Here is a 17084-nt window from a genome sequence, read left to right as displayed (position 1 = left end):
TTAAGCTCTTCCCAGAATGCAGCAGGGGTATTAAAGTCTTAACGGAGAGGAAGGACTTTTAAAAAGTGTCATACACCTGTAGCTTTGGACCGCTCTCTTATGAATTTCAATTGTTAAAGCTAATGCACAAAAGCAATTCGTAGTTACCAAAGATCTCTAACCAGAGCACACGTTCAGAGAAAGTCATCCGAGTTATCACCTGTACAGACACCTGATGGTGTGTTAGATTGTACGGAATCACAGTATTTTCTGTTTGTATGGGTCACAGTAGGAGATTCTACCAATCATTTGTGCTTTTTTCTAGCACAAAAATAAACAAATGTTTTGCTTTTGTTCACTTTCCTTGTCAAGGAAACGTATCTTAGGTTGTACAAGACAAAAATGCTTTGCAAGAAATTCATTTAGTGACAGTAAAATGATTTTGTGTCTTGATATCCAGTACAAATATGTCAACTCTCTCAAAGAAAGATATTTAAGAAGCTTAGTTACGCAAGGTATAAAGTCTTATTTTCTAAAATTGAGTTTTTGGAAAAATAAGTCCTAAGGGAAGAAAGATTATTTTTTTACCATGTTTGCAGAAATGTTCTTGTTTTAAGCGAAAGATCTATTTGTTTCATTTTTAATAATGTAATATTAAGTCATTTCAATAAGAAATGAATCTGTAGCAGTCTTTGTTTTATTGTCCTTATAGATCAGTTCTGCCAAGAGTTTTGTGAAAAGTGATTGCTACATTTTTTTTACAATTAGTAAAACATTTTTATATTAGTGCTATGAAAAAACGTATTTCTTTAACTATTGTTTCAGCTTTTCACATACATTTTCACTTTTAATCATAGACATTTAGTTATTTATTTATTCACATCGCGAGCTTAAAGCTTTCTCTGCTGTGAGTAACCCATGATAGACTGACCTACATTATACCAGCCAATGAAACGATCCAAGTTTTAATTGCTTTAGCCATGGCCGTGCCATTTCATTTTCTTCCTGTGCCCTGTAGAACTAACCCACAATGCACCTCTTCAACAGCCTCATTGATAACCGAGCGCTAAATCAGCCCTTTACTCTCTCTTGTCGTTCCCTTTTGTTGGAAAATGAAATGCGGTATCCATCTTGTTCGCTTCGAGGGCCGTTTATGAGTTCAAGCGAGGGGTAGCACCTAATGGAAAGATCAAATGCGTTTTCTCTGGCTTCTTGCAGCCGATCAATGGCATCATCTAGTTTGCTGTAATAGGTTCCATGCGAGCACAAATTAATAAGGCTGAGGTTTAATGACACAACTGTGAGATTGGCAAATCATCTATCTTCACCATCGATTTGTGCCCAGGTCCACTCAGGAGTCATTTGGTCCGGAGGAAAGAGAGGAGGGATGTAGTGACGCTTTTTTCATGTCGTTTTCATATCCAGTCAAGAATGGTGTGATAATGAATAATATTGACGTTTAAGCAGATAACAAAGTTTGGAGTGACCTTAGAATTGGCGAAACGGAAGAAAATCAAGTGTCAAAATTGAACTTAGCAACGTGATATCATTCCGGACGCCACTGATTTTATAGTGAAGAATTGCGTGAGATGTGCTATATGTGGCGCTCATTAATAAATGATCAAACGCTGTGAACACAACAGTTCCTGGTGTATGTAATATTATCATATCGATATGAAGGTACACTGAAACCTTTTTGACTCTTTGCGGTTGTGTGACATGTCAAGGTTTAATATAATGTTGTAGATGTGTCTATTTTCATTTTCATCCCATGCTGGAGGTGTGGACTAAGGTTGCCATCTTCACTAGAAGGAAAATTCATGAACATTTGCGTGCGTACACATTTGGCAGATGATTTGATCCGAAGCACGGTGCATTCATCTACATAGACTGGGAATCAAACCCAAGACCTTTTCCTGGATGGAATTGCTCTATGCTGGATAATGTGGTATTTATTCAGATCTTATAAGATCGTGGTTCTTACTTCTTGCTAATGAGAAATGAAGACTTACCGTGATATTTACATGTAACTCCAAAGTGCTTTTAACAATGGAAATGAAATGGTTTACTTTCATATTTAGTGTGGTTTTTGCATGTACACGTGTACTTTCTTCAGCGTCTTTGTATGAAAGTTTCTCTCTGTGTGGGACAGGAGAGCCTGAAAATGGGGAAAAAGTGTGAAAAGTTTCTTACAGCTGGAGTAGCTGAGACAAGTAAAGATATGTGGCAGTTTAATTACAGTTTACAGCCGTTTCTCCATCGTCTCTTTGGCATTTTTAAAGGTAATTTTCGGGAGAATGTCCACATTACCATTCTGCCCATGGTATTTATTTGATCAAACTGTCTTTCACAATGTGAGAAACATTAGGCATCTCCATTTGTGTAGCTGCGAGGGACGTTAAAGAGAAACGATATGTCCAAATATCTGGAAATATGAGCGCAAGGGAACAACCTAAAGGGTAAAATCAATTCACTGACTCTAATTGAATCAATACATTACATGTTTTTATGCCCGTCTGACAGTCTCATATAAAACACAGTGGGCTGTAGAGGAAAACGGTGAACTTAATTATCATTTGACACTGCTGTCTCTGATGCATACTTCACCTGTGCATACTTACATTAGTCTAAGTATGCGTCCGATATCGCATACTGTGACAGTACGTACTGAATTTGAATAAGTAGCTATCGGCCGTTAAAACAGTGCGTTCTATATAGAATGAGTGGGTGTTTTATGCATGTTTTATGGTCATGTGACCCATATGCTCTTTGAGATATTACGTATGAACAACAACCAACACGTGAGCAAGAAATTCATTTATTGGCACTTACATTAAAAACAGAAGTCCGCCTTAGTTTTCCACTATATTTATTTGATTTACTTTTGAAGTGTGACAGTGGCATCGTGGGATAGATAAGTGCGCATCCAATTTCGGACATACTACTCATGACTTGTACTCATTTTCACCTACTATATAGTATGGAAGTAGGCGATTCCGGACACAGCCTCAGTGTCATATGTGTGTCTCCATATCTACAGTTATTCAAATGATATAATACGTTGTCATGTCATGTCATATCTGTTTTTAGACTTTCAAGCACAGATATATTAAAACCTAGATGTCTCATAAGTGTGTGTTTCTCTGATGTAAAGTTGTTGTTTCATAGTCAGTTATGTAAGTAAAAAGGTGTTTTATTTCGAGTAGATGAACGAGTGAGATGAGTTTTGATCATGTATGTAAGAAAGCCTCTGATTGGTCCATCTCGTGCCGACAGATGCCATGCTGCTGGTTGCCGATAGGCTGGAGGGACCCTTCAACATCGAAGACGTCATGGAACCAATCGATGTGAAGATCTCAGAAGCCATCATGGCCATGCAAGAGAACAGTATGCAGGTCTCAGAGAAGGTACTTGAGTCACATACACACTTTCAATAAATTTACATCAGTTTATTCATTGCACTTTAATGACTTCTTTTATAGTGCAAACAGAATATTTTCTTCTCATCTAAACACATGGCACAGCGTTAGATTTAAAGCAAAAGAAATGGAGAAAACGGAAAAGATTTTACGGACATTTGGTCACAGCGTTTGATGAAATATGCATGGTGCGTGTTACATGTCAAAGCACACTCCAGACACCAAAGCTTTTTACATTTCTCTGAAGGAGCTGGACACGGAGGCCAGCACGAGAAATGAGATGTGGTTTTATCCACAAACGAAAGAAAGAGTACGGGCTACATGGTGTCCTTTGAACGCTGGAGTTTGCTTTCACATTAAAAGCTTTCCTCAAAACAGGAGCTGATGGAAAATGCACAGCAGTCGTGGAAATCTGGGTGAATGTGTCACACTGTGGATTTGAGTGATAATCATAGTGACAGATATCTTGACATCAGAACGCGGGCATGACATTAAAGTGGTCCATCACTGTCAGCTCCGGCGGAATTAACTGCAGCATCCGCCCATGTGTGAATGAAAGTCAGTGTGTGTGTTAGTCTCAAATCAGAGAGGTCTGAAAGAGCAAAATATACAGAAATAAATATCCATAGAAAATGTTTAATCGGTTATTAAGCATTTTTATAGATTTACACATGTATATGTCCTTGCTCAGTAACAGATTGCATGTTTAATGAAAGAACAGAAAATAAATAAATGATTTATTCATTACATATATTTGATATAATTCGATTTCATTAATATTATATATAATTATAATTTATTATTCACTGTCAAATGTGCAGTTTGATATCAATATTGTCTTCTTCATTTCAATTTCTTTTACTTCTAACTTCCTGTTGTTTAACTGCAGATTTTTCAGGGATGTGGAGATCCTAGACCACCAGGAATGGGCCGACCGGCCCGCGGGATCTTGGATGTGTTCAACGGTCGCTTCAGACCGTACAGTCCAGAAGAGCAGCCCACCACAGCAGCAGGGACGAGTCTGGACAGACTGGTAAGTGATGGAGAGGCTCTTTGGGCGGGTCATGATGATGAACATGTTCAGAGGAATGTCCGGAAAGAAAACTTTGGTGGCTGTACTCCATCAAATAAAATGTCATTTCATGATGTTAAATGTCCGAGAGGTTCACGTCGTTGGACATTATCTTCAAACCGAATCTAGAATAAGTGGATTGAAAGTGAGGACAAGAAATGAAGGTGTTATATTCAGATCTGATGTTCAGATGAGGGTCATGATGTGATCTACATCCCACAATGTAAATGTTCACACACACAAATGAAAGAAAGTTGAAAGTAGTTTGATGAGTGGAGTCTTCAAACAGTCAAGAGAGCCGCTAATTGAAAAACCACCCACACATTACATCACTTTATTTCATTATATAATCTCTCTCTTTCTTTTTAAAGCAAAGATCAAGCCGTGTCTAGAAGTATTTGAGTTACTTTAGAGAACGAAGTGTTTTGACTCATAATCTTTAATGGGAATAGTTGAAAATATGCCGTTGACTTTAAAGTAGAACAAGATTGCATAATCTTATTTTAGCCTGCGGCTAATGTGGAGAATTCATTTAACATGACTTACGTTCCGATGATTTTTCACTCAGCCGTGCATCGGATGAGTCTAAAATTAACGCTGGAACACGGATGCGTGACGGTTAAGTAAATGTTGAGTTAGACAGCGGCGTTGAGGAGGGATGTGCTCTTCTCTCAGCATCTGGAGGGAATCGCTTGAAATATTCCAGCAATGCCATTCATCAAATGTAATTGTGCATATTGCTTTCTGTCTAATGCATATTTATCATGTGTTTGCTCTCTCTCTCTCTCTCTGACTCTCATCTGCGCTTTCAATGAAATCCCTCTTTTCTCTGTTTTTTGCTTCCGCACCCCAGAGGATTGTTTGGAGTACGATGCAACACAGCGTAAGCGTCCACCCCTCCACACACACGAACACTTAACCTCCGTCATTTCTCCTGTGGCTTCTGTACATCTCTCTTCTTCTTCTTCTTCATTCTTCCTCGTTGTTCTGGGGTTGTGTTGAACTCTCTGTGTTAGAGTCGAGTGAGAAGGAAGTCCGTGACCACGTTTACATGGACATCAGTAATAAATGTATTTGCCTTATCCTGAGTTTTGCAGTTGACGCGAATATACTGAAACGATAGCCAGTAACACACACCTGCTGTACCCGGGAGCATCGTTTGTGCTGTGTATTTTAGCAAATGTAGAGGATCAGATATGTCGTATTTTACGTGTGCATTTGCATTTATAATTCATCCGTCTGATCGACCAAACAGTACAGTAGGGGTGGGCAGGCGTTCCGGGCATTTTTTTCGGTGGGCCGCCATCGTTTGGGGCCAGAACGCCAGTCCACCCCTGGCAAGAACGTAGGGTTTATAACGCAACATCACCATCCACTGGCCCATTTTTACCCATTTTCACAAATCCATGCACATGCAGATCGTTTCGATAACGCTGTCGTGTGTACGTTAAAAACGTTTCCGTTTTTAGTCGTGTAAACGTACTCTTTGTGTTCTGCCATAAAAAACCCAAACCCCACAGGTCAGTCTTGTTTTCTTTAGTGTCTGTGCTAATGGATTCATAGCCTTGAGAATATGCCTGCTTGAGGTCGATGGCTCATCATACAACTTTTACATTGATCACCTGCTTTGCTCGTTTTCCATTTCCAATGGTCTGCAGTCGGCCTGTTTGTGATCTGAAAAGAGCATCCGCTACATAAGCCGGCGATGATGTTGACTGAAGAATGTAAATGAGCATGATTTGACAGATAAACAGAAATCTGTCAGAATGTAAAGGCACGTGGTGTGTGTCTTCCAGCTGCATTGCAGTGGCATTGATTCTTTCTGGGCTCGTCCGGCAACGATACTCACGGGTCCTTCCTCTCCACCCAATTTATTTTCATCATTGTGTACATGACTTGAGTAGTAAAACTGCCTGCGCTGCTAACCTTGGGGGAAGGGAGGTGTACTGTACGTACCTGTAGACAATAAAAAAAACAGCGGTTTAGAGCTAAAGGACATCCCCCATAAAATATTGATATGCTGTTGTGTTAATAATGAAACACGGTGTTTTCTTTTTATGTGAACAATGAGAATGTGTGAGCAGTTTCCCATTGTGTGATTTCTTTATGGTCATCGGTTACATCAGCTGCTTTTAAGATGAACTGCAGATGAGGCAATCCACGTTGCTTTGTGAAGCAGATCCTCTCGGGCGGTTTTGCTGGAGAACTCAGAATTTACATTGAACATATGCTACCTTCAGCCAAAAGTTTATTGTTAGGCAGCATTGCATGACTTTTGCACACTCCAAGATGGCGGAAACTGCATATTTTCCTCTGAACGGTGTTGATTATATATTGTAGTGTTTTCTGTGGTTGTGCATGTCGAGCGTTTCAGATCATCTGTTTGCTTCATAAAGAAACCAAATACATTAAAGCAGGTCACACATGCTGTTATATTTGAAAGGGTTTATGTGTAAACTGATTGGGATGTGGAAGGGAAGTTGTTATAAGAGCACTTCTGTAAGTGAAGTCGACTCACTGTACGTGACCTAAGTGTCATAAGTCTGATTAAGGAAATGAATTTACATTGGTTTTATAGCTCATTGAAGTTTTAATGGAAGCACTTAGCTGTGAGACTTAAAGATGTTCTCTTGGGACCACAGTCAATGAGAACATAAGCGCAAGCCATTTAAAGTAAAGAGCCTCTTCAGCGGCTCTATAAGACTCTACATAGAGGCGAGAAAACACTTTCTGATTTTCAGCCCTTCAGTCATATATAAAGTACATGTAGTGAATGTTTATGTTTTGGCGTTTGAGAGAACGGCATCTTTCTCTTAGAAGATTGTATGTAGCGCTAATGAGAGACGTATCATCTGAGATGACTTATAGAAGTGATCTTGACTACGTCTCAAACTTGTCAAAAGACTTCTCATCAGAAAAATCTCATCAGATTTGATCAGATCACAATCTGAGTTTTTATCAAAGTTCACTTTATTAAGACTACTTTATTCATTAAGCACTAGTGCTAGGATAGTTGCAAGTGTACTCTCTTAATACTACATGGTGTTAAATATCTCCATTTTTATATAGTTTGTAAAACAAACGTTCTTTTAAGTGTAACCGTAGTTAACTTTGAGTTTACAACTATATTTTTCTTGGATGTACAGAAAGTATACTGCTTCAAAAAAATGAAGGAAACACATCATCAAACTGTTGTTGGTAGAGATCTAATATGTGATTCAAGTGATCCCTCAATTATTTGAGCAGTGTAGACGGTTTCATCTCAACAACATTAACAAACGCAACTGCGCATGCACACTTTTTCAGACCCCGACTGAACTTCCGGTACACATTCACAAACCTGTAGATTATTTCTGATCACAAACAAAAGAAGAACCGTTACTTAGCTAAACTTGTCTATCCAATATTTTCAATATTTTTGAACTCCAATACCAAGCTCAACCTCTAGATGTCAATGTACCTTACGGTTTGTTTAATGCGTCAAAACTACAGGACACATTCAACAGATTGTTTATTTATTCAATTAGTATACAGTCAAATAATATAACAAATCAATATTAACATAAATTAAATTAGATTTGTCTCATAAACTTTTGTATAGGCCCTATTGTCTCATCGTGTTTATTTTACATTTGATACTGATACTTAAATTAAAGAGTAACTAATACAATGTACTTAAAAATACATTTCATGACGTGTGTAATGTTGCTGTGCGTGAATGTGAGCAGTCTGCCAAGTTGTAAAGCCGGAAGTGAACGAAAAACAAAGTAAAGGAGTCGACTCTGAATCACGCAAATGAGTCGTCTATCGTTCTATTTTCAGTTCTGGCTCAGATTTGTGTCACTGCGTGTAATGGCCGCCTACGCTCCATTTGCGACATTGCACACGGTAGACCAATGACAGCAGACTAGACCATCTGACCAATCACATCAGAGTAGACTGACAGAAAGGAGCGAACGAATCAGTAGAGAGTCAGTCAAGCCTATTATTAGAAAATGAAAGTGTTTTTACACCGTGCATTTACGTAGACTTGTTGTTGGACACTCCATAAACCAAACAGCAACAAATCAGCGGGAGCGATGGAAGCGGGAATGGGTGTCTTTCTGAGTTATGATTCACTGTTGGTGATTTAGTTTGTTTTCTCAGCACTGATTGCCCTTAATTTGCATCGCTGGATGCACGAGGAGTGAGAAACCCCGGCGTCTACATGAGCGACAGTGTATTTAAAAAGACAATGACATTAGCATGTGTGACCGAGAAGATTCAATTTGCACAAGCTTAATACATCTGGCCTGCTTATATTTGGCTCAGTCCAGTTCTACACCAAATAGATTCACTTATATTTGGATGCCACGACGGGGATTTCCGTGATACGTGGTGGACGTGTAGAAGGTTCTAGAAATATGAAATGTGAAGAGCTTTCGTAAACTTACATTGAAAAATGCATTTGTCAGTCAAATCTGCAAGGTGTACTCAACATCAAGGAAGGATTTGTTTGAATCAGAATGAAAGACCTACTGCGTGACTGTTCACACGTTAAATAAAGAGCACACAACACTTTTTGGTGATATGGCAGAAGATTTTCACGTTTGACTTGGCAAGAAGCGTCGTGACCCGCTGGGTTTGTGTTCTCCTGGCAGGTGCAGCTTTTTGCTGTAGATATCAAACATAATTTTCCTAAAAAATAATGAAGACGTTTTATAACCTCGAGTCAAGCCAGAGCTCGCTGATTCTGTGGCCCAAATAAATGAACATTGAGCCAAGAGGTGGGATCTTCTGTTGGGTTTCAAAGGCTAAGCAGCCGCATTTTTTTGACTTTTTTTTTGGATTTTACTAGCGTGCCTCAAATCCTTATGAGAAGTGTGTGGTGTGCGCCAGACATAGTGAAAGAAGTTCGGCTTGAATTTACTGTCCGAGATTATCTGTACCCTTGAGCTCCTTCGTGACCCCAGACATTTAAAATCAACCAATCAGAGAAGTTTCCACTGTTTTCTCTTTTTCCATGAAGCATTACAAATGTTTCACATTCTAGTTTTTGTATATATATTTATTTATTTATTTAAAGTCAGGTTGAAATCAGAATTTACTTTTTTGGTATTAATACACTACCAGTCAAATTAGTTTGAACACTTGAGTGAAATGTTTCTTATTATTTAAAAAAAATTGATCTGATTGTATATGCTTGAATGTCTGAAATTACTTAAGTAGACACGAACTTCATGAAAAAAATAACAATTTATTTAATAAAACTAATTTCGGAAATGGATGACTTTGACTAAATAATGAAGAAAGAGCAGCCAATAAGAGCACAGCATAGATGAAAACTTCTTTAATATTGAGTTGCTCAATAAAGAGACGAGAAAACTATTCTGCAAATTCCAGTCAAGAGGTTACTACACTGAAGATGATCAAACATAACGGGTTTTAATTCATTCCCATAGTTCCCTTTCTTTATATTTGATCATTTTGAAAATAGTTTCAGTGTTTCAACATTTACATTTACAAAATAATATTTGCGTTCCAAACTTACGGTCTCTCACTTCAGCCAATCCAGATCAGCCATTCTCATGACATCATTCTGCACTTCGGCTTCTCGTCCAATTTTAAAATATATCTATTATATTTATGGAAATCCTGTGATACTGCAGCTTTTATACCGCAGTCTTTAATTTAATCAGGCCGTTGACGTTTCCCCTCTCTGAACGTTGGCTGTTGACAGTTTACACTCGCCTGGTTGCGGCACATCGAGCTAAATCCACGTTAAAAAATGACGGATGTGGTCGGGATAATATAAGCTCCCGTAAAAAGCAAACGCTGAGCGCTCCTACCGCGTCCTCGGCCAGGAAAGGCCTGGAATAGCTTTTAAACACAAAGACATTCCAGCGGATGGTTCAGGTTACACTTTAATGGAGGCGTGCGTGCGTTCACATAGCCACTCCATTTTTATTCCCCCAAAGCCACAATTACCATGCGGCTGAGCGGAGTGAATAAAACACCCGTAAACTCATTTGGCATTACTTTGGCTGCTGCGTCATGCTGGTTTGCAGATTCAGCAGATGTTATTATGAGCAGAACAACCACGACGGGCACTTCCAAACCATTTTGCAGAGAAAGCTTTTCACGGGAGAGCCCAAAAAATTGGCTTTTCCAAGACAATACCCTTCCAGCTCCGTCATGTAATTACCAATATTTTATCTTGTCACATTTGAATAAACAACCCCAGTTGCGTATTGTGTAATGTAATAAGAGCAAAGGGGCTATTTGTCATGCACGCTGCTTCCTGAAGCTTTAAACGTCATCTGAGGACACCTGGTGTTCTTCATTCACGGCCAGGAGTTTGTCACCCCAATCCGTCCAACCTTCCCCTTCATTAATGCGGCCGTATTGTTATTCAAAAGAGCCGCTGTAAGTCATTTAACGTAATTGAACTCGGCCAAATGCTGCCGGTGCATCTCAATGGCATCTGTGGAAAATCCCTTCATGTCCCGGCTTCTCTTCTGCTTTGGGCTCTGTTGGTGGAGTCCCTCTCACGTCTGAACCGCGAGGAACCTTAAAAAGACCAGAATCTTTACTCGCCTCTTGACTTTGACTTGCTGTTCAAACGTTTGCCGGCTCTCAAGTCGAGCCTTGGTTCTTCAGCGTGCTCTCGGGGTCTCTCTTAAAGGCCTGATGGGACGGTCAGTAAGAGACAAAAGCTGTCAAACACAATTATTCCTGATGCTCAAGGAATATCTGATTTGTTTCTACATTTTAGCCCGATTTCATATTACTATTTGTGTATATTATACACTAACAAAAAGTAGCACAGATTTTTTTATGCGATACACCATTTTTATGTTTACTTTGTTTTGAGCGTGTTTAAATTAAAGGTGCAGTTTGTAAAATCCACCACATTCAAAACAGATATGTTCAAATCAACATCAACGGCGAAATCACGTTTATGGATGATTTAAAGTAATAAAGTTTATAAATGTCACGTTTGATGACATGATTTTAATTCATTATGATGAATAAAACGCATTAGACGTAATACATGAATTGTTTTAATATTATTTAGTCAGATGATCTAAAAACGATTACTGCTTTTTGAGTAATCCTGACAATATATACTGTACTTGTCCACGAGTGTTGTCATTGGTATTCCGGCAGTAAAAGTGAGATGTAAGGTCTGGAGAAAGCGTAGCGGCTTACACGAATCACATTACACAAGGCATCTATGAAGGTTGCAGGCTTTCTATCTAGTGTCTTTGGTTACGTGGACTGCCAGGCACGGTCCGTGTCACTGGTTGACATTTTCTCACAATTTACAAATAGTTGTAAACATTTGAGATATTGGCCTTGTGGTTGTTGTATATTTCACTGCATAAAAGTTACAAACTTCTCCTTTAATATAGTAAACATTCAGTACCATGTTACTCATTACTGTCATACATTTGCGCATACATGGGAATTGGTTCTTGATCATTTATTAAAATACATACTTATTACTGCCATACTTTTAGTTTTTTTATAACGGTCAACTGTGTCATAATGCTTGTTTTTGTATTTTCTTGACTTTTGTCTGTCTTTTTAAATGTACTATGGTAAAACCACGGTACAGTAAATTAATGTGGTTATTGTATTCTAACGGCCATGCTGTCATAGAAAGTGATGTTTTAAAATGACAATATTATTACTGTGATGTTTAGACAGACAGACAGATGTTTTTTGAGCATGAACTATGGTAAAAGAATGATATACTGTATGAACTATAGGAATTACTTCATGATAATAAACCAGCCATTAAGTAATTAACACAAACAAGAAAACGACAGTGTAAGTCATTCAGTCCAAACCTGTTTCCTTTAGTCTCAGAAACACAACAGCAGTCTCGGAGGAGCGACACTCACCGCCGCTAAATTGGCAATAAAACACAGAAGGAGATCAGGATCAGGTCTGATTACGGCTCTCCTGTGCCACACTGGATTAACAAAAACAGACCATAAAAACACATTAAAGACAGATTTGACATGCAAAGTACCGCTGGCTGAAGTCAATTTATTACCGTTTTCCTGCCTCAAAGTCCCGTCTGTAATAACCTTCTCTTCAGGAATAAAAAATGTTTACTTGCCATCCTTTAACAAGTACACTGGAATTCATTTAAAAAAGGCTCACAATTGAAGGAGTATGTTACCAGGTGATGCCGTACGCCGCCAAACGTGGTAAAAGGTGTAATTTTAAAGTAAAGCCGGCACTTGAGGTGGATTTATCTGAAGCGTCTCATGTTTAACTGATTGTAGGGTTAATATACCTGAAGCCGCACTCGGTTAAAGTGTTCAAGCTATTTTCTAGTAAACCTCCTTGAAATACGATAGATGTTATTGTATTGTGTATATGCAAGAATATAAAGTAATATCGAATAAGAAATAAATCGCCGGGTCATTTTAGACGAGCACATTGCACGCAGAAAGTGTGAGGTCTGATCGTTTCTAAATGGCTATTTGCAGACTATCGATTGTAAAATGAAGAGTGCTTTAAAGCCACAATATGTAGGCTACATTTGGACCGCTAGATGGTGCACTTTGGAAACAACAACAACAAAAGGGGAAGCTAAATGACATTATGTGGAAGAGTGGAATTATGGGACATGTGGTTTTCACCATCCAGAGGCGTATGGAGATCGGCCATCATGTTTACTATTGCCAGATGCCGTATAACCACTTCTGGTCGTGCGGAGCAGCGGATATTAAGTACAAGGGAGACAAGGGACGGGACATTATTGTTAAATAGTAATTTCTCCGGATTTGCACATTCTTGGGAACATTTAGGATAATGTAAGTACACAACTGCATGAAATATATCACCCTGTGAAAGTGACTTTTGGATATTTAATAACAAAATTCTTCTATATTGTGGCTTTAAGTAACGTAAATTTGCAGAAAGCCAATCCAAATGAATCATCTTAAACTCCTGGTGAAAATGCCTACAAAAGTACTTTTCATCCTGCGCTTGTGTCATGACATCACCAGGGCGTGAAAGGCCTCCTGTGGGTCTTTATTTATAACCGGTAGCTCTTTCTCTAAAATGCGAAATCGCATTTGGAGTTGCAATAGTAATCTCTCTTTGCGGCACTAGGGAATAAAAATACAAACAAATACAGAGATGCCATTAAATATTTAGCAGGGCTACGACAATTTAGGATTTTGCAGACCATGAGCATGGCTTTTGAAATGTCAGAGAACTAAAGCGAACAGTACTGAATCTCATCCAGAAGATGAAGAGCAAGCAGCTGGATGCAGGGCCTCCCATCTGTGTTTATACAACAACAAGACGCTTGCTTTGGAAGTATTCACAAAAATCATCCCCTCTGCTGCACAGACCTTGTTGCAATGCATTCTGGGTTTGCCCCTCAAAACTTCAACCCATGCTGCCTTAAAAGTGCTCTCAATATAGTGAACAGGGCTGTTGTACAGATGTAGAAAGAGAGGACATGAACAGGTGACGCTGACACTCGTGGGACACCTTGTGTTTCTCCAGGGTTTTCTCTTTGTTTCTTATTTCTCTGACCTCGCTGTTGTCAGCGCTTCAGATTCTCTTCGCATGAATAATAAATAGCTCACGGCCGTGCAGTCGCTGATGCTGGCACGCTCTTCTCACGTGCGCTCTGAACCCATGGGAAGATCCTGAAAGCATCTTTATTCTGACACGCTGGTGCTGGACGGCCCTGTTATATCATCTGCTCTATTCAGAAGAGAATTCGGCACTTTTAACATACATTAGAGTTTGACGTGAGGTTTGATGAATGGCTGCTCTCGACAGTCCATTACTCATTTATCATCAACCTCAGATTCACAGCAGGTTCCATAGATCATCTACATTTATTTTGTACCAAAATATCAGCAGCGTTCACTGCAATGCTCGTCCATGTAAATGTTCCCCCTGTGATGCTGTGGACGGTTGCCGGGGTGTTGCTACGCAGCAGCAATCGCGATGAATCAACAGCTCAATTACGAACTGATAAACAGTGGAGAGATTTGTGTCTTGCATTCTTATCGAGGTGTTCGTAGCTGAGAAACTTTCAGACAGACGGCTTCTTACGCAAAGTTTTCTTTTTAAGACACAAACGATCCGGCTCAAAGTTCACCAGACAACGAGCTGCCTGCGTGCTTACTCTTTATTCTCATGTGGAAACATTCACTCCAGACTGGATTCATATTCATAAATGCCTTTATGTGCAAATAAGGCAGCACAGAACATTCCCCATGAACAGAATACACAATGAGAATATATATGATAATCCATCCTGATCCCAGTGGAAAATTACGATTATTCGTATCAACTCGTAGGATTCTTAGAGAAAAAGTTCAAATTGAGCCCAACGCATATACATAATGTCGAGGGAAATCAGAATTCATATGAACGGACCATTTTGTATACGCACTCTAACGGCCCTTCGTTTAAAGCGCAGGTGCAGGTGCACTCACGGTGTGTCCGAATCCACTTTCGCTAGTTTAACGATGTGAAAACGGTCGGCACTATGGGCGCATGGACCAAACGGGTTGTCCCGATTCTCTTAATGAATAATGGGTGTTTTTTGGGCGTAACGTGCAATAAACCAATCAGAGTGTCAACATCCATTCCCTTTAAGAGCCAGTTGCGCCATGGCGGATTCGCTATTTACACGGTGGAATTGAGAAGAGCAGACATTTCTCCAGCAAGGAAACGCTCGTCCGAGAGGTTAAAACGCGCTACTGTCTACAGGACAAGTCGGATTTTTATCTTTATGTCCACAATAATAATCTTTCACATTGTAATTCATTTGTATAAATATTTGTCACTATTGTGTGCTTCTGCGTGTCCCTCTGTGTGTAATAAGATGAATCCGCCTATAGGTGCATATTCCTAACAGGCTCTTTAAATAACTAAACAAATACTGCGCTATTGACTTTTAGACCAGGTTTGAGATGGTCTATGGTGCAATCTATTTTCAGTTCCTCAAAATATCAACGCGCAGACAATGCGCCTGAGCACACCTCTTTTTTCGACCAACACACCCATGGTCGCACAAATGAGCGCGAATGCATTTGCTATCTAAACAATGCAGTGCGGGAAGGGAAAATGAGATCTGCGTCAGGCTGAAACGACCAAAAACACTTGAGCCGCGTTGCGCCGGTTGTACGATAGCGCCATTAAAAGGTTTTTCACAGCGATTCCATTGAAGAACCATTCAGTCAAAGGTTCATCTTTTTATTCAGATGTCAATGGTTCTTTATGGAAGCAAAAGGATCTTTTTTAAGAGTGTAAAGTAGTTAACAATTGTTATGCCGGTTGTGTTGTACACATAAAATACAAAGAATAAAGCAGTCCAGATTAACTTTTAAATAAAGAGGCCGCTACTAAAACATGAAAGGCAGAAATTTAGTTTTTAATCACAGTGGGTCCGATAAATGAAATACAAATCTCTTTTCATTTATTTTCTGTGAAAGTTTTGAGGCGACCAATACAAGTAGAGAGAATGAGATGGATTCTGAAATAATCCCTTCACGTCAAACACAATCAGAGCTCATTTCTGCGTAAATAGCCTCTGAAATCATTCTTGTGTAAATTGTGCTGTTGAATTGAATGTGACGTGAAATGAGATTTACACAAGAATGATTAATAAAAATGTAGACGGCATTGTCTCATGAATGAGCTTCATTGACTGGATGTGAAAGTCTGAGGTTTCATCCGACGGCATTTAAAGTGATAATGACTCTGTCGTATCCTCCTGTCTTGAGCGAAACGCTCCACATCAGACGATTTTTGTCATTCTTGTAAGCATTTCTATTTCACCTAAGAAACCAGAAGTGTTTTTTTACTTGGTCTCAGTCAGCATTTGTGTTGCAGTGTTTACATTATAAATATTCATCCGTCTGTCTGTGTTTTTTACATTTCAAGTTGTTTTTTCAATTGATTTAATGGATGTTTTCATATCTGTGTTTTATAATGTGATCCTGGTATTTATTTTCGAATTTTGGTTCCCAGAATGCTTTGCATGAGTTTTTTTCTGTAAAGATAAAGATGTTAATGTTAAATGATTATTTATCTTTGAACAAACTTTTGCCAGTAAATTACATAAATGTAAATCTACTGTAAGTTATTGGCAAACTGCTGTTTGTCATTTCTACTGAATTTCTTACAGTGCAGATTCATATTTATCCAATTTATTGGCAACACTGTCATTTCTACAGACATTTTTAACAGTGTACGCCGGGTTGATTTAACTAATATTGGGGTCAAATATAAGCGTTCATTTAACCCAAACGCTGGGCCTTTTTGTCCCAACGCCGGCTTGAAAATGTCCCATGATTTGTTAAGAGCGTAGTGAGATCTGTCAGTATCATTTTCATTTGTGAAGGGTCAGGAAAAGTCTTGTGTGGTCTCGGTGCTTAGTGTGGGGTCCAAATAAAACGTGGAGGTTAATGTTAAAGCTGATGTATATATAAATGTGTGTTGATATAGGAGTCGTTGGTGACGGGCAGTAAAAAGACAGCAGTGCGTCATTCACAGCTCATCCTGATGGGATTGACTTTCAGCTGCTGGCAGGTCTGTCAGTATGACGGCTGTGAAAAGCTCAAGGGTTTCCACTGAGTTAA

The 17084-nt window shown here is 39.1% G+C and overlaps 1 protein-coding gene across 1 annotated transcript in view; it reads left to right on the top strand.

Moving 5' to 3' along the window:
* The window catches only part of gpc6a (glypican 6a), a 131015-nt gene that overhangs the window by 101528 nt on the left and 12403 nt on the right, over window positions 1-17084 (top strand). Inside the window, exons 5-6 of the mRNA XM_079462309.1 lie at window positions 3256-3386; window positions 4288-4431. Of these exons, the coding sequence (XP_079318435.1) occupies window positions 3256-3386; window positions 4288-4431 (275 nt within the window). The remainder of the gene's footprint in view (window positions 1-3255; window positions 3387-4287; window positions 4432-17084) is intronic.

Source organism: Barbatula barbatula, assembly GCF_947034865.1.
Source record: "Barbatula barbatula genome assembly, chromosome: 8".
Lineage (NCBI taxonomy): Eukaryota > Metazoa > Chordata > Actinopteri > Cypriniformes > Nemacheilidae > Barbatula > Barbatula barbatula.
Note: the sequence above shows the minus strand (reverse complement) of the source record. Positions and strands in the feature narration are given on the sequence as shown.